The sequence below is a fragment of the Mus pahari genome, chromosome 1 (genome assembly GCF_900095145.1).
Source record: "Mus pahari chromosome 1, PAHARI_EIJ_v1.1, whole genome shotgun sequence".
Classification (NCBI taxonomy): domain Eukaryota; kingdom Metazoa; phylum Chordata; class Mammalia; order Rodentia; family Muridae; genus Mus; species Mus pahari.
Window position 1 is genome coordinate 8,695,135 of NC_034590.1, and position 23,981 is coordinate 8,719,115.

General features: G+C 46.5%; 1 protein-coding gene across 1 annotated transcript in view; it reads right to left on the bottom strand.

Annotated features, from left to right (window-relative positions):
* Dpy19l3 (dpy-19 like C-mannosyltransferase 3) overlaps positions 1 to 14,815 on the bottom strand; it is a 65,252-nt gene extending 50,437 nt beyond the window's left edge. Inside the window, exons 1-3 of the mRNA XM_021200113.1 lie at positions 14,623 to 14,815; positions 12,972 to 13,113; positions 10,055 to 10,188 (exon numbers count right to left, since the gene is read on the bottom strand). Coding sequence (XP_021055772.1) covers positions 10,055 to 10,188; positions 12,972 to 13,074 — 237 coding nt within the window. The 5' untranslated portion in view covers positions 13,075 to 13,113; positions 14,623 to 14,815. The remainder of the gene's footprint in view (positions 1 to 10,054; positions 10,189 to 12,971; positions 13,114 to 14,622) is intronic.
* Between the last annotated feature and the right edge of the window lie 9,166 nt (positions 14,816 to 23,981).

The window sequence follows — 23,981 nt, forward strand, 5'->3', positions numbered from 1 at the left end:
AATGCCTTTATATAGGATGAAATGAGTAAGGTGACAGACATGTCAATTGCTTATTCTATAAGCATCCTAAAAGTAATTATTTTTTTGTGACAGGCACAAGCTAATATGTAAGTCTCTACTGGAGGCCTAGATTAGCTTCAAATTCATGATCCTCCTGCTGTTGCCTCTTGAGTGCAGGCATTACAGGTATATGTACTACCAAAGTCAATTTCATCATGATCCCCAAATTTCACATGTGATTATGAAAACTTTTGAGGTGAGATTAACCTATGACGCTCCTCCTAGGTCATGTGATCTATAATGCCAAGAGATTTCTTTATTAAGTGCTGTAATTGATCTCTTCTCTCTTCTTGCTCTCTGAAACTGGAGGCTGTGTGTACTATAAAGTCAGTCTGTCACTTAGCTCTACCCCAGTGCTAAGTCTTCCACTTACACTGCCCTTCACTGTGTATTCTTCTGTGTGTACAATGGTGGTATACACGTGTCACCTCATGGGCATGGAGTTCAGTGAACAACTCTGTCATGTTGGCTCACACTTGGATTTTCAGGAATCACACTCAGACTGTCAGGCTATGTCCAAAGTGCTGCCACACACCAGGCCATCTCAGTGGCTCAGAATTAATGTGTATGTACAGATACACACATATACACATGCATGCATGTATACATACAGGGTTTCATGTATCCTTGGCTGGCCTCAAACCCAGGATGACCTTGAACCTCTCATCCTCCTGCCTCTTCCTCATAATTGCTCAGATTACAGGTCCACCCCACCATAGCACATTTTTGTGGTGTTACATCCTGCTAATAATTTTGCTGGGTAACTTTCTCTGGGACTAGCTGCTTCCTTTCAGTTTGCAAACTCAAATTCCCCTTTATCCTTCAGTTCTCTGGGAAACACAGTTCTGCTTCACCTTTCCCTCCAGTTTGGCTGGCTCCCACTGTTACATGTTTGCTAGTCTTTGTCTTCCTTGACTCCCAGTGTTATATGTTTGCTAGTCTTTGTCTTCCCCGATTCCCAGTGTTACATGTTTGCTAGTCTTTGTCTTCCCTGACTCCCACTGTTACATGTTTGCTAGTCTTTGTCTTCCCTGGCTCCCACTGTTACATGTTTGCTAGTCTTTGTCTTCCCTGATTCCCAGTGTTACATGTTTGCTAGTCTTTGTCTTCCCTGNTTCTGGCCTCTGAGGACACTGCATGCAGGTGGTGCACACACAGGCAGGCATTCTTATTCATATATATATATATATATATATATATATATATATATATATATAGGCTTATTCATATATATATATATATATATATATATATATATATATATAGGCTCTGTTTTGAATCTACCTTTCAAACTAGCAATAGTTTATTTCAGAGGCAGGGTTTCACTGTGCAGCTGAGGCTGGCCTTAAACTCTCCCCTCCTCCCTCCTTAGCCTCCTGAGTGCTAGGGCTAAAGGCCGTACCACTGTGCCTGGCTGTTCCTGAGGTATTTGTTCAATTTTCAAGTGTTTGCTATAAGGTTTTCTGGTTTCTTCTTCCCTTTTCTCTTCTGGTATTATTTCACAACCTTCTGCTAGCTCCTTTTGGGTAATTAGTCATCCTGAATATGACTGACTAATGCTTTTTGAACAGTTCCTTCCAAAAAGGCTTTGGGGGTAGAGGTGGAAGACACAGTCAGCAATAGCTGCTTTAAGATAGAGGTTGTTTTCAAGAGTGACTTCCTTAAGATAGAGGTTGTTTTCAAGAGTGACTTCTTAGCCTGCCCTGGTGGTGAATGCCTTTAATCCCAGGACTCAGGAAGCAGAGGCATAGGCAGAGAGAAGTTCAAGGTCAGTGGTCTACATATCGAGTCTCAGGCCAGCCAGAGTATATGATGAGACCCTAAGAATGACGTCTTTAGTTTTCTCCTCAGTTTACTGAACAGTGATTGGTAATGATAGGGTTGTTCAAACTGTGCTACCACACACTGCATCCTACAAATACGATCTACTTCTTAGGACTCCTTTCACACTGCTTAGTTCGCTTCTGTCACAGAAGCACTTCAGGAAGACTGCTTTGTGGCTTTTTGTGCCCATTCTTACAGTGCCCATTAGGACATGGGTGGCTTTGCCTCTTAGGAGCTTCTCCTGAAGGCTGAGCTGGAGAGACCCTGCTCAGCACGTTTTCCACTCCCCAGCCTTCACAAGACTTGCCTGGAATCTGGGTAACGGTCTCCCTAGAGCCCTGAGACAGAGAGTCTGGGTACAGTGTGGTAAAGGGTGCTTTCTGCTTGAAAGCCTTATAAGGAAGAACTGGAGGAAGGGCAGAAAAGAGAATCCAGCTCTCTCCATTCCCTTAATTGTTCTGACACAATTTCAAGATGAGGAGCAAGTGACATGTTTTTACTGCCACTTTAAAGTGAGAAGTTAAGTAAGCAATTTTGGGAATTTAATGACACAATTAGAAACAATCCAACACTCCAAAATTGGGGCACATTTAAAGAGTGAAGTAAATAGTATACTCACGTCACGTCCGCTTAATTCTATAGGCATACATTTTTTACCTAATAAACCCAAGCTTGGTAAAGGGGTGTAACTGTCTGTGTGAGAAGCATGTGATACAATGTCAGATATGGTGAATTAAGCGTAGGATATTGGGTTTGCTAGGAAAAATACATATGCATGCAGGATGAAAAATAGAAAGGAAATGAAACCTAGGCATGCACAGATGAGTCAAATGCTCCGCCACTAAACCACACTTTCACCTTCACGCTCAACTGTTTCCCCCTTATCATGCTCTGTGTGTGTGTGTGTGTGTGTGTGTGTGTGTGTGTGTGTGTGTGTGACTAGAGACTGAACCCAGGGTCTAAGCAATACTCTACCCCTGAACCTCATCTCTGGCCTATTTTTACTTTGTCTACATTTAGACAGGGTCTTGATAAGCTGCCCACACTGGCTTTAAACTTACTCAGCAATGCTCTGCCTCAGCATCCTGAGTTGCTAGTCCAACCAGCTCTAAAACCATTTCATAAAAGTAATGTGTACTGAAGCTGGGTGTGGTGGCGCATGCCTTTCATCCCAGCACTCAGGAGGCAGAGACAAGTGGATCTCTGTGAGTTCAAGGCCAGTCTGAACTAAATTTCTAGGCCAGCCAGGACTACATAGTGAGACCCTGTCAAAAACCAAAAGTAAGTGTGTGTGTGTGTGTGTGTGTGTGTGTGTGTGTGCGCGCGCGCGTGCGTGCGCGTGCATGTATGTGTATTCCTAAACATAAGTACAACCTGTTCTATCAATATAATGTATGTATGTTTATATGTACATTTATATGTTTGTTTCAGGTTAATTGCTGTGTCCTTCCCTATTTCTAATAACAATTAATGAAAAAAGAGGCCACCAATGAACAGTAGTGAGTCTTAAGCACTGTTTCATCTGAAAGTCTGTTTCACCATCACAGGATAGCAGGCATAACAACAACAAATAAAACATAATAAATGCTCAATAAATAGAAGCATAATGGTAACTTGCCTTCCTCTGCTGACAGCTAACATTAAACTGTACTGCCTGTGCCCACCTGCAGGACTAACAATGTCTCCTCAGCCAAGCTAAGCTGCTTCTTCCAACCCAGCTCCAGACAGATCCCCTCAGCCCTTCCCAAAACCCCACAGTCTGCCCCCCTTCCCTTCCCAAAACCCCTCAGGTTCACCCTGCTTCAAACACAAGCTTATTTACTTAGCCCCAGTAATGCGCTGGGCTTTAAGGGCAGTGCGGCACATAAGAATGTGGACTGTGCCCTTTTGGTTTGTTTTGATTATGATAAAGGACAGTAGAAAAAGCATGCTACATTTAAAGGCCAATTTAAAGCCAAGGTGTTTAGGAAGTAAAATGGAAAAAAACCCAAAGTACCAGCACACTGCAGACACTCAACACAGGATGTTTAAACCTGTGCCACCTGAAGCTTCACAGCAAAGAAAATGAACTCCAGTGACGGAACAGGAACTGTTCAGTCTTCACGCTGGTGTTTCAAGGTTCCCGATGTTCAAATTCTAACACTGCAAAGACATTCCCAAGACCACTCTGAAGCGTGCTGTCGCACATTCAAGGTAAGCCTGGGTTATGCTCAGCATTCCAATGAGGTGACTGAGGTGACAGCATTCTGTCTTGATCTTACCCTGACTCCCATCTTGGACTGCTCAGGCACTGCTGAGCCCTGAGCATCCCTGGATGATTGTGTGTTCTGGGGTAACACGCTTAGGATTTTCCATGACCCTGACCATAGCCCGATGTGTAAAACAACACAACTGGTGTGTCCTGCCAAAATAAATGCTGCCGGGTTCCCCTGACCTACACCTGACAGCAATGTCACTGCGGTGTTTGCCTTTAGAAAAGCTCTGTCCCTGAGCTTTGGGGCAAGAGACCCCACTCTTGGCTGCCAGCTAATAAAGGACTCCAACTTGGCCTTCTGTGCGTGGTAGTCTGCAACTTTCTCACCCGGACTATTGCATCAAGCCATCCAGGGTTGGGCATTGAGACTGTGTTTCAAAGGAAACAAACACACACACACACACACACACACACACACACACACACACACACACACCCTACTGAGGAAGGGCATGGTGGGGCACACCTGGAATCCTAGCACTCAAAGCTGATACTTGAGGATCAATACTTGGAGGCTAGCCTGGACTACCAAGTGAGATATTATCTTAAAATCAAGTAAAACTTAACCAGCAAATCATTTGGAAAACAGAAATCCAATGTACAAGCTGTCTATCTTACAATGAATCCGTAGTCTTTGAATAATTAACAATTCCAAGTACTCAAAAATCTGAGTATTTTCACTAAAAAATTAAGCTTAGTGCCAGGAGTAATGGTGCACACCTTTAATCTCAGCACTCAGGAGGCAAAGGCAGGCAGATTTTTGAGTTTGAGACTAGCCTGGTCTACAGAGTGAATTCCAGGACAGCCAGGGCTACACAGTGAGACCCTGTCTCGAAACAGAGAGCGAGATTGCGAGAGCAGTCAGTGAGCCTCTGAGCTCAGTTGTAGCCTCCACAGGACAGGGGGTGGTGGGTGGAAGAAACCTGTTAGAGAATATGCCAGTGTGTGGCTTCCCAGATGGAATCGGAGGCACAGAAAGACGGCCCAGGCTTCTCCTTTTCCACTCTACACACTTCTGAAACAACCTCACCCACACAGCTACAAGCTGGTAATAGGAAAATGTCCGTTTTCCAACACAGATGGAGTGCCTGCCTTCGGAGTCACAAACCCAGCTTCCTCAACTCCCTATCTTTAGCACGACTACTCTGAAAGAGCCTTCAGTATCAAAAGTCAGCTGGGGGGGAGGGGGGATTGTGGTGGCAAGAGAACCATGAGTTCAGAGCCAGTCTGGGGTACACAGTGAAACCTTGTCCTTGAAAGTAACTTCTAGGCCCCAGAAATCAAGAACCTGGCTGTTCTCGGTCCTCTGTTCCTAAGTGACCCCGACAGACAGCTCGAGGCTGGTGACTCAGAAAGGGCCTCTCATTTCTGCAAAAATGACTCAGGATGTCAGTAAGCCTTGCTAGTAACTAGAAGGTTAGTGCTTTGAGCCACATGGTCTCACATCACTCCGACCTCTCCAGGCAGCAAACTATGTTCAGCCTGTGGCCAGTGACTGAGTCTCATGCCGGCTAGTTTTTATGTTGACTTCACACCAGCTAGAGTCTCGTAGCACCTCGACGAAGGAAGCGCCCCTTCCCATCAGACTGGCCTGCGGGAAAGCTTGTGGTACATTTTCTTGATCAGTGTGGGAGGGCTCAACTCACTGAGCAGTGCCACCCCTGGGCAAGTCAAAGCAAGGCGGGTAAGCAAGCCATGGAGAGTACCCAGTAGCCAGCACTCATCCCTCTGTGGACACTGACTGCATGAGTTCCTACCTCCAGGTTCTTGGCCTGGCTTCCTTCAAGGATGCACTGTGATGTGGAAGTGTACGCTGAGCTAGACCCTTTCTGCCCCAAGTTGCTTTTGATCAGGGTGTTTCATCGCAGCAATAGTAACCCTAAGGAAGACACTCGTTTATCTGGAGCTTGGATGAGTTGCCCCTACTGGCATCGAACCTCACATTGCCACACTGCCACGCCAGGAGAGCACTTCCACCTGAGCCTGCTAGGAAGGGCAACAGATGCTTGGGTTTGGAATGCTGCAGACCGCCCTGCATCTCTCCTTTCAGCTGGTTCTAGCCTGTATCTTTGTTCCACCTTCAAGTACAGCGTGTCCCCGAGTTCTAGGATTCAAGCTAGCCAACTGCTCATCCTGAATGGCTAGGGCACCTCAGGATTTATAGCCAGCTGCTCAGAAGTGAGGGCCACCTGGGGAATCCCTCAACTTGAGACTGGAGTTTAGCGTTTTGGTTTGTTTGTTTTGTAGACCAGGTCTCTCTGTGTCACTGTGGCTGGCTTGGAACTCAGAGATCAGCCTGCCTCTGCCTCCTAAGTGCTGGGAATAAAGGTGTGCGCTGCTGTGCCGAGCTGCAACTAGAGTCCACAGCCATGGCAGTTTTGGCCAGGACGAGTTCTCAACCTGGGAGGTTTGGCCTCCCTGGTGGTAGCTGGCGAGAAGCAACTGTACCCTGGAGAACTGCAAGCAGCACTGTTACAGAGAATGGCTGGTGTATCCAGCCAGCCACCAAGCTGCTCACAGAACGGATCAGGTTGCCACTGATCTTTCTGCCAGGATTAACATAAAAATGTCACCTTCCATAAAAATAAAGGTCCTTCCAGGTCAACTTCCTAGAAAACTCTGACTCCACCCTCTTCTCTCGACCTCCGGCCAAGCTCTGAACCCCTACACAAAAGGAGTACAAACTCAAGTTCCCCAAAGGTGGCACATCTACTAGGATGGGTGCAGACCTACAGCCATCTTTGGTTTCAGAAGCCATTTGTCCCCAGCCTCTCTACTGCCTAGTGGGTGTAACCTTTGGCAGTACTCACTTAGCTAACGACTAGCTTCTCTCAGATTCCAAATGAACGTCACCTGACAACATGTAACGCCCACAGCAAAGTCCCCTCCGCCCCACTCAATGTCCTAGTTTGCTTTTTCCTGCTGAGATGAAGCACTGTGACTAAAGCAACTCGGGCAGGCCATGGCTTACTTGCTTTCTACACCCAGTCCCTCAAGAAGGGAGTCAGGGTGGAAACTCAGGCCATGCAGGGTGCTGCTCAATGGCTTGCTCAGCCTGCCCAGGTCATGCAGGGAGCTGCTCAGTGGCTTGCTCAGCCTGCCCAGGCCATGCAGGGAGCTGCTCAATGGCTTGCTCAGCCTGCCCAGAGACAGCACTGCCCCAGTGGACTGGACCCCCTCATGTCGATCATTCACCAATTACAGTTCAGTGTGATGGAGGCATTTTCTCAGGTGAGGTTTCTTCTTCCCAGAAGAACTTGTGCTTGCTTCAAGTTGTCAAAAAATTAACCAGCACACCCACCTACCTGCCATCCCCACCAAAGTATTTGGATAAATGCATTGATTTATGAGTCTTTTGGACTGTGACACAGAAGTTTCTGTAACCTCTTCCACAGCAGCACGTGGCACTCAGGGCAATGTGAGCCACACTCCAGCCATGGTCACTCTTTTACACTCCTTTACACCGTCCTTATGCTCACAGAATCCTGGCCCCATGCACCACCTGCCTGGCTCTGGGCTTGCCAACTTCACTCCCACTTTGGAGCTGCTTCCCTGCGATCGACTCTGCTCCTCCTCTGTACCATGCAGATCCTGTTTCCAAGTCTCATCCGGGAGGGCTCGGCTTTCCCTGGACTTTAAGCAGGCCCCCAGTTGCCCCTCCTCTGCTTTGACTGTTCTTCCTGCTTCTGTCCCCCTCATCAAAGTTAAGTTCCGTGACGCCGATGCTGGATTCCCAGGCAGGAAGATAATCACTTACTGAGTATCCTAATTGGATATTCAGGTCTCACGGAATCCGCTGAACAGGATTAACTCAGTGGTGGGCTCTAGCTTTACCCTGCCCTCCTCAATCCATTCTCCACACCATGGCCTGAGACACCACTCCAGTCGGTTTTCTCTCAGGAGCACGGGCACTCCACCAACAGCTGTTTCCACTCACAGGCTACACTGTCCCCATCTGTTCTCCATGCTGTCCTGCTGCCACCACACCCAAGTCTCCCGCATCCTGGCCTGGGCACGTGTTCAGGATGAGTGCCACTATCTGGAGCCTTGTCTATATCCTCAAGTATCACACGGAGGTAGGGTCCCATCTTACCATGAGGCACAGTGTCTGCATGACAAGGTAGGCGTCTAGCCCACATTTACCCCGCTTAGTATGCTAGACAGTTCAAGCCCTGGTTACTCCTTCCACATTCACCATAGAATTTAGTTCAGTGTGACTCACAAAGCAGACCAGTGCGCTCAACCCAGACTGGTTTAAAAGCAGCACAATGACTACGCTGACCCAGGGAAAAGTCAAGGGTGTCCAAGCATCTTGACGGAGTATGGCTTTTTAGGGATGTGAGCAAGGCCACTCATAAACTTTAAAGAGCTGGATTCAGTGAATTAATTGTAATTAATTCCATGATTTCTTTCAACACATCTTCCTACCACACTGCTACTGGTGTTTAACTTTGGCTACATAGTCCCACAGAGGTATTTTAGTCTTTATCCAAAATAAAGATCTTAATGTTCCTAAAGAAGCATTGTCCCAGGGCTGGAGAGATGGCTCGGCAGTTGAGTGCACTTGCTGCTCTGCCAGAGGACCAGGGTTCAGTTCCCAGCACCACCAGCTCCAGCTCCAGGGAATCTGATGCTCTTCGCTGGTCACTCCCGGGCCAGAGCTATGTGTATAATAAGATAAACCTTAAGGAAAATGGGAAGGCATGTTTGGCTCAAAAAACCCTGGCAATGTGCATGTTTCATTCTGTGAAGTCAAAGACCTGCCCTGAAATGATGCCAGTAAGTTCTAGAAGTTCTGAGAAAGACAGAAAGAAAACAAAATGTTTCGAGAGTCAGCCCGGTCCCCCACTCTAAACAAATAATGACTTTTCCACTCAATGCCATCCACACACAGTAATAGCAAGGTCTGAAGCTCCAGATGGGGAGGCAGGCTCTGATAGTCTCTGCTTTTCTTTTTGCCTATTGCAACCAGCAGAAAGAAAAAAATAAATCTAAGAAATAAACTTTCTACCTCAGCCCAGTTTGTACACAGGTATATGCAATCAAAATGAAAAGTAACAAAATAGCCCACATGCCTACTCTTTCATACCCCAGTGCACTTCACTGGAGAGCAGGACTCACAACCACTACACCAGTTTCAGAACTCACATTCCCATAAATACCGACAGTCCAAAATAACAACAGCACAACTAAACTGATTAAAAAGGACAAAATTCAACTGTCTTTCTTCCTTTCTCTTTCTTCTTTCTGCCTGTGTACAGGGTGATAGGGGATACATAGGCACATGTATCTGTATGTGCGGGGTGGGGGGGGGCGCACAGGTCAACCCTGAGTGTCATCCCTCTGAAGCTGTCCATCTTAAGTTTTAGGAGGCGAAGTCTCTCCCTGCAACCTAGGAGTGTCAGATCGCACCACTCTGCCTGACTCTTTACATGGGGGCTAGAGATCTGAGCTCAAGTCTTTACTTTGTTTTTTATATTTTCACACAGGGTCTTACTAAGTAGCCCAGGCTAGCCTCAAATTTGCAACCCTTCTGCCTCTATCTCTCAGGTGCTGGGGGAATACACACACAACTATAGCCAGTGAGAACCTCATTTGATTAGACAAATTCTGATGCTATTTTTAAATGATGAACACTTAAGTCTTTACCCTAGAGTCAAACTCTTTCAAGATCCTGGATTCTTTTTTTTTCTTTGAGGGGACAAGGTCTCATGTAACCCAGGCAGGCTTCTGAATGTCTGATCTTCCTATTTCCACCTCTTGAGTCCCGGGATTACAGATATGTACTCCCATGCCAGGATGAGAGACTGGGTTAGTTCTCGTGGTTCAACTGTGTGGTCTCGGTCACTCACCTACATAGTCAGCTACCGGGGAACCAAATGAGTAGGTCACACAACGGTCCAAGATGCCCCTTACCTTAATATTGGAAAACCACAAATCGTTCTCATGTAGGGTGGCCAAGTAAACAGATGTAAGCAGTCCAATGCAAAGAGCCACAGTTCCGCCAACTGTGGACGACAGGATCTTCCAGAACCTTCCAGAGGCACAACCTTTTAAAAAAGAGAAACACATGAAATTAAGAACTTAGAGACAAAAAAAAAAAAAAAAAAAAAAAAAAAAAAAAAAAAAAAAAAGAAAAAAAAGAAAAAAGAAAAAAAAAAGAAAAAAGAAGAACTTAGAGACAGCTCCACTGTTAACCTCACTGGCTGTTCCTGTAGTGACCGGGGTTTGGCTCCCAGCACTGGCAGCTCACAGCCACCTGTGACTCCAGGTGTAGGGGAACCGGTGCCCCCATCTGTCCTGTGCTCATTTGTACAACCTACACACCGACACACGCAGACGCATAATTAAAAAGAAAAGTTACAGGAACGATACAGCATAAATCAGAGTACATACACACTAGAAAAATACAAAGGTAGGAGATTTAAGGATGTCAGGAAGGATGAACATTCTAGTAAGGAACAGAGTAAGGACACAAACCATCAATGAGCAAAAGGAGACAAATGGCCAATAACTGTAGCTGACAGAAGACCTGTTAAAATCCACTCAAATTCCCCACCACTGACAAAAGAATGAGCTGTACTTTCAAAATTCTTGGCAAATATGGAACTTAAAATGGATAATACATGAGCTGGGGGTGTGGCTCAGTGGTAGAGCACCTGCCAGGCATGACCCACAACACCAGAGGGATATATGTAACTGGAGCTTCAGACTGCTTCGGAAATGTGCTGGCTTGTATTTATGTCAACTTGTTATAAGCTAGCCTCTGCTGAGAAGCAGGGAAACTTCAGTTGAGAAATTGCCTCCCGAAAGTGGGCTGCAGGCAAGGCTGTAGTAGGTTTTCCTAGTCTCTGACTGACTGCCTGTGGGCTATGCAAAGTGTGGTCCTGGGTGCTAAAAGAGAGCAGGCTGAGAAAGCCACGAGGAACAAGCCAGTAAGCAGCACCCTCCACAGCCTCCGTATCAGCTCCTGCCTCCAGGTTCCCACCCCGCTTGAGTTCCTGCCCTGACTTCCTTTGGTGATAAACAGCAATGTGGAAGTGTACACTGAATAAACCTTCTCTCCAAGTCACTTTTGACTCATGGTATTTCATCACAGCAATGGAAACCCTAACTAATACAGGAATGAATTTAAATAATCAAACACCTCGGGGACCAGAGAAATGGTTCAGGAATTAAGAGCACTTATTGCAGTTACAGAGGACACAGGTTCCATTCTTAGTACCTAACGTCGTGACTTAAACTGTAACCCCAGTTCCAGGGAACCTGATGCCCTTTTCTGACCTCTGAGGGTTCCTTGCTCTTTCTGATCACCTGGCTCACACACGTGGTGTACTTATGAAAGGCTCAGGACATGGAACGGGAAGAGCAGTGCACTCCAGAGCAGTGTGTGGGTCTTGCTTTGCTTTGTAAGGCTGCTTGAGGGTAGCCATGTGCAGATGCAACGTTCACACGCCAAGATGAACACCATCAGCTACTCCTTGGATAAGCAAGTTGGTAGAAGCAGTTTTTCCTTCTTTTTAAAATTGTCTTTTATTTTCAAGGTTGCTTTTTTTTTCTGATATGATTTCATAAAATGAGCCATCTTCAAAGTTGTTGGTAGTTTTTTTTGTTCTTTTTTGTTTTTAAATTAAAACAAAACAATGGTTCAGGAGTTAAGAGCATTCACTGCTCCTGCAGAGGACCCGGGTTCAGTTCCTATCACCCACATGGTGGCTCAGAACCAATTGTAACTCCAGTTCTAGGGAAGCCAATACCCACTTCTGACCTGAGAGGACGCCAGGCACACATGTAGTGCATGTGCAGGCAGAACACTCATACATGTAATAAACAAACACATCTTTAGAAACAAGGACCAACCCAGGGGCTGGCGAGGCAGCCAGTGAGTGGGGGTGCTTGCTGCCCAGCCTGATGACCCGAGTTTAACTTCTTTAACCCACAAGGTGGGAAGAGAGAACATCCTCCTGCTGGTTGTCCTCATACCCTCACTTGCATGCCCTGCTCAGCCACCACACATACAAGGCAAAAAAAAAAAAAAAAAGACACAATCTAACATAGATTTTAACTGCTCACCATCAGAAGCCACTCCAAATTACCTAATATGCCTCTCATCAGCGTGGCCAAATGGCCTAGCTTCCCACCTGAGAGACCTTTTATCTTATTAAACAGCTTTCTCTGCTACCTACTAGCTCTGGCTGCTAAGAATTCACGGGGCTACAAAGGATTAATTATGTCCCATACAGAAAATGGCTGATGGGTGTGGAGTTTTTCATGCTCACTAAAAGAAATTTGGCCGTGTTTAATTACCTAGCAACTGCTCAGCATTATATAAACAATTCACCAAGTTCTTTTTTCCTTCCCCTGCCTTCCCTTCCTACCCACTGCCTAAATAAAGCAAAAGAGGTAACTTCAAGAATTTTTCTCAATACAAAATGTTAAATCTCTTTTTCAAAGGCTTTAGCGAAATGAGACTAAGCCAAGATAAGGGTGCCTGGAAGGCACAGCGCACACTCGCAGGGCACACCAGACATGGCATCATAGACAGAGACAGTGGGCAAGGGCGTGGGAAGCATCCCTCTAAAGGACCCAATGACACTGCCACTGTAATTTAATCAACACATAACTTACCAAGGATTTCTTCTCATCAAAGCGCTTTTACTGATTACAGCTGAAAAGCCAATATAATCAGAGTACAGTCAGAATTTCTGGATGCTAGAACAAGTGTCCTTCATACATCTCACCAATTTTTTTTTTTACCCTATTAGATCGTGACATATGTTAATACGCAGAAGGAAAAGTAATCCAAAATACTGCTTTAGTTCCAACCACCTACCAGATGGCAATTTCTTTTCCAATTTCACATCTTCTTTTGGTGATGGAGAATCCTCAGAAACTTCTACGGGTTTTGTCTCTTTTCTTTGACGGACGTACATCATGATGTCAAAGACTCATACACATTGTTCTTCCAACCACTCCTACAAACAACATCCAGATGAACGCCCCATGGAAATGTCAGCACCCACTTTACCCAATACACTCTTATGCTCTTATGTGCTTAAACAGCCTGACTTAGCCTGCTGTCCCCTGCTCAGCAGACCCTCCCATACAAATCTTAATCACCTTTAAAGGTACAACACAAATGTTTAACTCAACCACATTGACGAAGCACCTTTCCTCCAGCAGGCACTGCCAAGAGGGAGGGATACAGGTAGGGATACAGGTGAGCCACGTGAAGATGCCCAGCACTTCTTCCAGGAAGCCATCTTGGATGCTGCACCCTTGTGATGTTTTCCCTCCCCGGTTCTGTAACACTAACTGTGGGATTTGTTGCGTGACACAGTTTTACACTATTTTCTACAGTTCCTACGAAAGTAGTGGGTCTGATTTTTCCCACTGAACTGACCACGTGGGAGGGATTCCTAGTAAACTTGTGACAGCCAGATTTTGAAGAACTGAAACATTGTTTCTGATACCTGAATTTTAGCACCTGTGTTCTTTGGAGAAAAAAAAAAAATCCCTGCTAACCTTTATGCCTGGGTGTCAAAGACAGTAAGACAGTGCGGGGCTGTGCCAGTCAGGGTGGCTGCTCTCCCTGGGGAGCAACTGTGGGTGTAGCTGCGGGAGCAGTTACCTAGTTTGGAAGCTGTGAGTGGGAGGCGGGGGTGTGGTGGTGGTGAGTAAGCTGGCTTCAGTCCCCCGGGAACATCTTGCCTGGTTCCTCTGACTAATGAATAGCGTTTTACTAATTATCTATTAAAGATGAGGAGTAGCCAGACGCGATTGTTTCGGCAGCTAATCCAACGTGCACTCTAGGTACCAAAGTCTATGTTTATCTAACGGAAAGGCTCTTGCTAAGTACAACAGAGGAAGCCAACACCACACAATGCTTTTGTTAAGATTCATTCATTCAAAAATGCTCAGACTGAACACAGACTCAAATGCAATGTGCTCAAAAGCACAAGAAACGGGGGAACGTGGGGAGGGGCGGGAGAAGAAATCTTTTCAAAGTCTTTTGCAGCCACAGCTGGAATCCTGTCCCCTCTTAAGGAGTTATACCCTCCCTGCTAGCCCTCGGCGGGTTAGGGCTATACAGGGCCCACCTTACATCTACCCTAAGCCTGGTAAGGCAGAAAGTTAACAAACACGCCAGGTGCTAATTACGTTTCGCGTCTGGATAGCAACAGCCTCTCCAACTAGGAAACAAAAAGTTGCTCCGGCCAGCCGGACGCAAAGCCCTGCCAGACGTTAGCAAAGAGACCCTAAGGCAATTCCTGGACTACCGACCAGGACGAGCGCCACTCCCCCGCACCCGGAGTCACTCCCCTGCGCACCTGGCGAGCCCACGCGAGGACCAGGTGCCAGGCGGCCCGGGGAACCTCGCGACACACGCTCCCGCTCGGAGACGCTCCCTCCCACGCCCTGCCCACGTGTCCCGTAGACACTGCGCGTCCAGTCCCCTCGCGGCCCGACCCCCAGCCACAGACCTGCGGCCTCAGCAGTCCTCGCGGGAGACTCGGGATTGGCAAGGAAGCACCCCAAGCACCCAGGCCTTGGGGACGCGCCCACTTCACGGGGCTACAGCGAGGTGAAGACCCGGAGGACCCAGCCGTCGCCCGCTCTGTGCGGCGCGGTGCAAGGATGGGCCTGGGGGGCGTCTACAGCCCGGGGAAGGGGCGCGCCGGGGAGGCCGGGCCGCTGCCGCTGCATTCATTGGTCCCGGCAGCTGTTCGTCAACACAAGGCCCCGCCCCCGCCTCCCGCGCTGCCCCGCCCCGTCTCGTGCGGCGCACACCGGAAGGAAGAGGTACACTTCCGCTCAGAGGGCTGTTTGGGAGTAGTAGATTCGGACGCAGATGTTAAGCTTGGCGTATTCCTGTGTTAGGAGTCCCTGGTGTCCCGAAGAAAGGTTACCCAGTCTCGGGGGACCTTCCCAGCTCTTCCTCCTGCCTCCAGTGTCCGGCTATATGCACTTTCGACGTTGTTTTGTGATAAAATCCGCGGACACTTTGGGATCTCCAGAGACACGCCTCTCAAGCCCCACACCCCCAACCCATCCACACCCATCCCCCCAGCGCCATAGTACTGCTCTGGGCGTTGTTGTTAATTCTCGACTTAACATGCACCTCCAGTATTGAGTCCTGGATGTTACTCTTATCTTTAAATTGCTTGTCAGTTTCTCTTCCTCTCTTTAAGTCAGGGTTTCACTTTCTAGCTCTGGCTGGCCTGAAACTGCGTGCGGACCAATTTGGCCTCAACTCTGCTTCTGCCTCCTGAGTGCTGTGACTAAAGGAGGGTGTGCACCAGACTGGGTTTTGGTAGTCGATGGCCCTCTGAGATCTGTACTTACGAAAAGGCAGCCTGTCATCGAATTCCAACAAAAATTGCTCCATACACCCTGCCTTTCTTAGCTACCTGTCCCTGATAGACCTTTTTCTCTTTTGGTTATCGACTGTTAATAGCAAGAACACACTGCTCAGAATGCTTTATTAGAGAGCCCCCCCCCCACACCTTCTTAAAGTGACTTGTAGAACATGTAGTTGCTGTGAGGTGCATGTCCCTTAGGGGAACAGTGTTCAGCTGCTGCTTGATGTCTATAACATGAGGCAAGAACTGTCATAGGGACGTCAGGTCGCAGTGCTTCTAAGAGTAAAGTCTGAGCCGGGCGTGGTGGCGCACACCTTTAATCCCAGCACTCGGGAGGCAGAGGCAGGCGGATTTCTGAGTTCGAGGCCAGCCTGGTCTACAAAGTGAGTTCCAGGACAGCCAGGGCTACACAGAGAAACCCTGTCTTGAAAAAAAAAAAAAAAAAGAGTAAAGTCTGAGAGTTAAGGTCTTAGATCATGCTCCTGTAGTCCTGCTGAGGAGGCTGCCGCAGGAGGATGACAAGTCCAACTCTTGCCTGGGCCATATGCAGAGACATAGAGTACTGGCTTGTCACAAGCATGCAGCAAGACAATGAGCTGTGCTGAAGCACAATAGAAAGACAAGGGGAAATATGGAGAAAGGAAAAGGCATTCCCCCATTCCATTGCAGATCTAGATGAAACCTCGCCAGCTGCAGGTAAGGATCCCAGCACAGAATACTTGCTGTAGAGTTTGCTAACAGAAATGATGTTCCTCTCATGGATCTTATGTTAAAAAGGGTCTGCTTTAAGGCCCGAGTGTATTTGACCTTTGGGCCTCATTCCTTTCCCCCCCAGATGGGAGTTTCAAGGAAGGTGCTTACTTTTGTTTACACTACAGGTACCCTACCTTAGGGCTGCAGAGATGGCTCAACAGTTAAGGGCTGCTCTTCCAAAAGATCCAGGGTTGGTTCCAGAATCTATGTGGCAGCTCACAACCAGCTGTAACTCCAGCTCCAGGGGATCTGATGCTCTCTTCTGGCCTCTGTGGGCATCAGACAGGCATATGGTGCTCATATATACATTCGGGTAAAACACCAATACACATACAATAAAAATCCTATAAAGATGCCATGCCTTCCTGCTCTTCTGTGATCTTGTCAATTGTAACGCTGACAGGTGTCCCTCAAGAATCACTCTGACAAATGAAGAATGCAAGAAGAGGGGCTGGAGAGATGGCTCAGAGACTGAGCACTTGCTGCTCTCGTAGAAGACCACAGTTAGGCTCAGACACCCATGTGAGTCAGTAGCTTCAGTTCCAGATGCTCTAACACTCTCTTCTGGCTCCCCGAGAACCCCCCCCCCACACACACACACAGACACACAAACTGGAACTTAAAGATGTAATTAGAATCATACTTAAAGTCACAGGACCCAGGTTCAGTTCCTAGCACCTACGTGGTGGCTCACAACCATCTGTAACTCCCATTTTAGGAGATCTAATGCCATCTTCTGATCACCAATGCATCAAACATGCATGAGGTACACAGACTTGCAGGCAAAACACTCATAAAAAATATAAATAAGGGGGTGGTTGGTGAGATGTCTCAGCTGTGAAGAGCACTGGATTCCCCTGCGGAGGACCTCCATTGGATTTCCAATACCCACAGTCTCAGTAAATCCTTTCCCCGGGATCTGATGCCCTCTTCTGGCCTCAGCGGGCAATGCATCCATACAGTGCAGACATACAGGCAAAACACTCATATACATAAAAGAAATCGTTAAAAGTTTTTAAATAGAAGTAAGTCTTTTAAAAAGTATTAACTTGGGTGATAGCCATGGAGATGAAGAAAACGCAGCAGATCTGGGATATTTAGGTGCTCCGTGCAGCTGGAGTAGTGTGGGTGTCTGTACGGATTATGTAAGAGGGAGGAAGCTCTGCTGGCTCCTAGGTTTCTGACTTGAGCAGTCAGGACCGTGGGATGCACCAAAAGAAAAAAAGAACCAGGCTTGAAGTGTTTAACAACTTAAAGGGGAGTTGGGTTTTTGTTTTGTTTTGTTTTGAACATAGGCAGAGCTGGTTCTGCTCAGGAAAGCTGACCTAGAACTGTCTGATCAGCCACCGCAGGGCTGACAGCTGGCTCTAGGCAAGTCACTGCTCACAGGGCTCTCTCCACAGGCTGTTGGATTAGCCTCAAGACGTAACCTCTGAAACCAGAGGGCTTCCTAGGCGGCTGTGGTAGAGGTGGGGCAATGTAGAGGCCGGCTGATCCCTTTGTGGTGGAGACAGCAGGGGGCGGCCTTCCTCCCTTCTCACTTTCACCGGATTTGGGCTGGGGCTGGAAGCACGTGATACCCTAGTTCTGTAGGACTGAATTGTGGCTGTGGGGGTGTGTAACTTGTGAGGCTAGGGCACAGGGCAGTCCTGTGTCAGCCTTGGCTCCTGTTGGATTGCTCACTTAGAGGAGGATTTCAGGGTTCTGTCTTGAGGCTACACCCGCGGCCTGTGGAGAGAGGCCTGGCAGCAGCCTCCAGCCAGCCACTTGCCAGTGTGCTATCCTGTTAGCAGATCAGGGAACTCCTGGACAGCTTCGGCTGAGAGCAGGATCCACCCTGGGCAGAACCACCTCTGCTTATCACTCTTATACATCGAAACTCTGAGACAGTACATGGTTATTGTTGTGAGGGGACAGGTTTGGGAGGGGGGCTTTTACTATACAGTGATAGGTAATCAATGCAATACTGATCATCAATATGGACATGGCATGATGTATATTCCCATTTATATATTCCCATTTAGCTGGATGTTAGGATATATATATATGTAATTATTATATAATATATAAAATTTAATATGATATATAGTATAATTATAATATGTGATAATATATTATATATAATTTATATTATAATATATAATATACTACATGGTATTTATAATATATACTACATATGTCGTGATAATACTATAAATAATATATAATATTGAGATATTTATATGAATGTTTTGTCCACGTGTATGTTTGTACACCTACTGATGCCTGGGAGACCAGGACAGGATATAGGATCCTCTGAAACCGGAGTTACAGATGGTTGTGAGCCACCATGTGGGTGCTAGGAATCAAACCCAGGTCCTCTGCAGGAGCAGCCAGTGCCCTTAACCACCGAGCTCTTCTCCAGCCCCTGTCTTTTTGCTGTTTATTTCTGAGGCAGGGTCTCACTCTGTAGCCTGGGCTGGCCTGGAATTGCCTATGTAGACCAGGTTAGCCTCCGAGAGCTAATCTGCCTGCTTTTTTTGACTTCTCATGCTTGGACTGATGGCACGTACAATAGTATGCCCAGTTTCTGGCTCTATGCAGTTTTAAGAAAATCTGTAGGAACATTCTTAGACATATACAATTCTTTAGGAAATGTGTCTAGAAATAGAACTGAAAGAACTCATGTTCTCATTTGTGATAAAAGTTGGCAAATGACATCGCAAAAGGATGAACAATTCCATTACTTTAATTTTTATTACCAGTTTGTATTACAGCTAAGATTTCTCTGTACCTTTGCCAACAGTGAACATATTTAATCTTTGCCAACCTTAGAGGGAAAATAATATATCATTACTTAGGGCTTTTTTCAGGGGTGGGGGATGATCTGCTGGGGCTAGGATACAAGACTCTGAACATGCTGGGCAAATGCTTTACCATTCATTATAGCCTCACTCCTTGGCTCTTTGTCTTTGCAGCAGGGGTGTGAACATGGTGTATAGCCCAGGCTAGCCTTAAACTCATCCTGTAGCCCAAGCTGACTGTGAACTCAAGATGATTCTCCCTCATCCTTCTAAGCACTGGATTATAGATGTGTTTCACCACACCCACTGTATGTGTTTATTAGGTAAAGGCAATGATATCGGGGTTTTTATTTGTTTCTCCTCTGGTTGCTCTTTTTATATGCTTTGTCCTGCTCAGGTCTTTAATGTCTCGGGAAGCTATCCTCTGTTCACTGTGAGTGTATACTTACTATTTGTCATGGCCACCACAGGCAGCTGCTTCCCATCACTGTGTTATCTGTTGGCTGCCTTCTGCTCTGTGGGATCTCCCAGGTTTATATGATCAAATCTGTCATCCCCAGAGCTCACAGTATTTACAAGCTCTCTCATTGCGAGATCAGATTTCTTGAGTACTTTATTCTAGTATTTTGAACTCCAGATTTTTTTTTCAATATAGGTTTTTCAAGACAGGGTTTCTCCATGTAGCCCAGGCTAGCCTGGAACTTGCTCTTTAGACCAGGCTGGCCTCAAACTCAAAGATCTCCTGCCTCTGCCTCCCAGTGCTGACCTTAAAGGCGTGTGCCACCACCACCTAGCTTCAGAATATTTTTAATATGGAATAAGAAAGACTTAGAAAATATTTTTCTAATTGTTCAATTATTTCATGGCCCTTACTTGAATGTTTAAAATTACTTATACTACATAATAAATTCTCATGTACTTACAGCCAGTTTGTGAACCATTATATCTAAATTACTTTTTCCAAATTATTACTTTTTAAAAATATATAATTTATTTTTATTTTATGTGCATTGATGTTGCCTGCAAGTATGTCAGTGTGAGGGTGTCACATCCCCTGGAACTAGAGTTACAGACAAATGTGAGCTGATATGTAGGTGCTGGGAATTGAGCCTGGGTCCTCTAGAAGAGCAGCCAGTGCTCTTAACAACTTAGCCATCTCTCCAGATCCTTTAAATTATTTTTAAATTTTGAATTATGTTCTCTTTTTAAAAAGAGTTTATTTTGTGTTTGTATTCCAGCCAGAGTGAATGCAGTGCCCAGGGATGCCAGAAGAGGGCGATAGATTTCCCCTGGAACTGAAGTTAATGGCAAATTGTGAGCTGTCCTGTGGTTGCTCAAACCAAACGGTCCTCTTCAGGAAGATCAGGTGCTCTTAACCACGAAGTCCCTGTTTAAATTAATTTTTCAAAGAACCAAGGTGCATGCCTGTAGTCCCAGCACCTTGGAGGCTAAGGCAGAAGGATAGGTAGAGGGCTGAACGGGAGCTCAGGGATCAGGAGCACATCCTGCTCTGGTCCCCAGCACCCACAGCGGCTACTCACAACTACCTACAACTCCAGTGTGAGGGCAGGCACTGGGAACCTTTGGGCACCTGCATTCACGTGCCCCTCCTTCACACATATTATTTGAAAGGAATGAGTATTTTTAGGTGAAAACAAAAATAAAGCAAATATCAAGGCTGGAGACACCACGAAGTGGCAGAGTGCCTGCTTACACACATAGGCCGTGGGTGTGGCTCCCTGCACCAGCAACTGGTGTACCAGCAAACAGAACCAGGTTTGAGATAGCAATGGACATTATACTACTTCTAAGCATGAAAAATGATTCAGCCACTCTGTCTATTGTCTTGAGAAATTTGAAACAACTCATGATACATGCCTTTACAATACAGCATCTGACAGAAGCAGATACAGTTTGGCCCAGGGTTGTAGAGACGGTTCAGAAGTTAAGTGTTTCAGGATATCTGAACCTATTTCTAGTTAGGGTGTGGCTCAGCCCTTAATATACGCCTTTAATCCTTTTGGCTGGAATACAGACATGCCATTAGTACACACCATTAATCCTACACAGTGAAGGTAAATTTAGTTTGTAGAAGGAAGCATCCATGTTTGAAAGTGATGTCTAACTGAGTGGCAGACAAAGTGACAAGTCAGAGAAAGATTTTATAGAATAGGATCTGCCCAGGAGAAGAGAGAGGAAATAGAAGCTACCTAAGGGAGAGACAGGCAGGACGGGAGAAGAGAATACAGCACAGGAATACAGGAGAGTTCATGGAGACACTACAGTGGAGGTGAGAGGGAGAGTGGAGCGGCACAGAGGGAGGAGGAGGCGGGTTTACTGGGAGTTTTACAAAGGCAGACTGAAGAGAGAGCAAGCTAGACAGGTAAAGATAGAATGAGAAGGAACCAGAAGATGAGAAAAGACTGCTAGAGTTAGAGGCTGAGCAGAGGCAATTCAGAAGCTGAGAGAAAAGCCAGATTGAATCAGTCAGCTGGGAGAGGAGTTTGAACAGAATGGCTGAGTTGAACCAGCCAGGTAGAGTTCAGAAAAAAGTAGAGAGAGAGTGAGCTTATTCAGCAGCAAGTCTCAGAGATGGAAACATTCTAGGCCTAGATTAAATTGTACAGAGGCTAGAAGCTTCCAGGACTAGGCCTAGGTGAGCAGACAGGCAGACAGCCATGGGAATGGCCATTACTACAAGAGAATAGAAAACTACGTTTACAGCTCAGAGCATTTGGTCTTGCAGAGGACCTAGGTTGGGCTCACTGTCCTTTTAGAGCTCCCCATCCATAAGCTGGGATTAGAGGTGTGCCACCATACTGGTTCTCAATGTCTTTATAACATAGTGGTCCCCAGGTTTTTGTCAGGATTATTATCTCCCTTCCCCCTCTTTCTATAAATATATAAGTATGTTCATATGTTCATATATAAGTATGACTAAAGTCAGGACAAATGGAACTCCTAATATTTTCTGCTAGGGTTCTTTCATACCTTCCTTGTGTATGGCTCCAAGTCAGGAACCACAGAGGTAGATCTGTTTTTGGCATTCTTCTCAGCCTGGTTCAGCTCACTTAAGTCTTCTGTGATTTTTGTAGTTCTGAGAATGAACTCCAGCCCTTATGCACAGCTGACAAGCACTCAACCACTCAGCCACGCCCCCAGCACCAACAGGGGTAAGGGAGATTCTAGGCAGGGGCTCCACCACAGAACCACACCCCCAGCCCCTCACAGGGGGATTCTAGGCAGGGGCTCTACCACTGAGCCACGCCCCCAGCCCCTCACTGGGGGATTCTAGGCAGGGGCTCTACCACAAAGCCATGCCCCCAGCCCCTCACTGGGGGATTCTAGGCAGGGGCTCTACCACAAAGCCACATCCCCAGCCCCTCACTGAGCGATTCTAGGCAGGGGCTCTACCACTGAGCAACACTCTCAGCTCTAATACGTATTTATAAAGGAAGCTGTCCATGTCTGTGAGCTTTGTTAATGTTCACAGATCATTGCACCGTTGCATGGGAACTAACAATGTCTCCTTTCCAGCCCTTAAGCATCTGTTGATATGCCCCCCTTTCTGTGAGGGTCTGCAGACAAAGCATTTTGAAATATTGTCAATATTTTTATCTTCTTCTTCTGTAAACTCTGTGTTAAATAGATTTGAAATGGTTTAAACCAGTGAATGACATGAGTGGATTGGCATAGGCAGGCATGCCATTAGCTGAGTGCAATCGGTCAGAGTTAAGTTCACAGAGCTTTGAAGCCTCAGTATTTTTTTTTTTCCTTCACACCTGCTATTCTTCATACCTTGACTTCTCTGTGCTCTCTCTCTCTTTTTTTTTTAAATCTCCATGGTTACCTTCTACATTTCTTTTCATTTTCAGGGCTGGAATCAGTGTTGTGTGTTTCTGAATGAGGGACAAGACTAATCCAGCTCTCCAATGACAGCAGATGATGGTGCTTGATCGCATTCGCTTTTCAAGTGGGATGAGTCCCACTTGTTCCTGCTTCTCATCGAATAATCAGTGGCCTTGGCTGCTCCTTCCAGCTTGTCTCTCTGGACTACTGTAATGCCACTTCCTGGGCAATGGAGAGCTACATCGTGGTATCTGAGACGAAGAAGCAAAATCCCCCTGGTGACAGATACCTAGGCAATACTGTCTGGCTTCAGATTCTTTTTGGGTTCTCTTATAGGAAAAAGTAGAACTTTGTGCTGAAATGGATGTGCTTCTAGAACTCTCAAATCCAGATATTTTATCATCCCAATTTCGTGTTGGGCTAGGTTTTCTCTAAGGCTCTTCAAGTATTCTCCTAGATCCATCCTGAGAACCCTGGATGGAGATGAGCCAGTCTGAGGGTGGCTCCCCCCGCCTCCTCCATTACTCTTGCTCATTGTGTGTATGTGTACGTGTGGAAGTCAGAGGATAACCTGTGGGGTCAGTTCTCACCTTCCACACATGGGGTCCTGGCTTGGTAGCAAGTGAACTAACCATTGAGCCATCTTCAGGCCAGAGGCAGAGCCTCTAAGTTGAATCCAGAGCTCGCAGGCCCAGCTATTGCTCTGTGATTGCAGTCTCAGGCTTCTGAACCCTGTGGTCGCAGGCAGGCTGCTGTGCCCACCTGGTATTTGGGTGGGTTATGAAGATCCTAAAGCAGACTTTATGCTTGCTTCTTGCAGCGCAAGGCCTTAGCTAAGAGTCGCCTCTCAGCCCTCCTGTGGTTGCCATGCTCATCTGACTGATGACGTATGCTCTGACCACTTGTGCGTCTTTGTGGAGAAATGTCTGTTGAAGCCCTTTACCCATTTTTGGAAGACAGGATAATGAAAAAGCCCTTTGGTACTGGTATGCCACCATGTGACAGCAGCCATATTTCACTACCACAGCTTTCCCACACATCTCATAAAGCTACAAGAGAGGCTGGGAATCAATTCTAGCTGGGCACTTACATGCT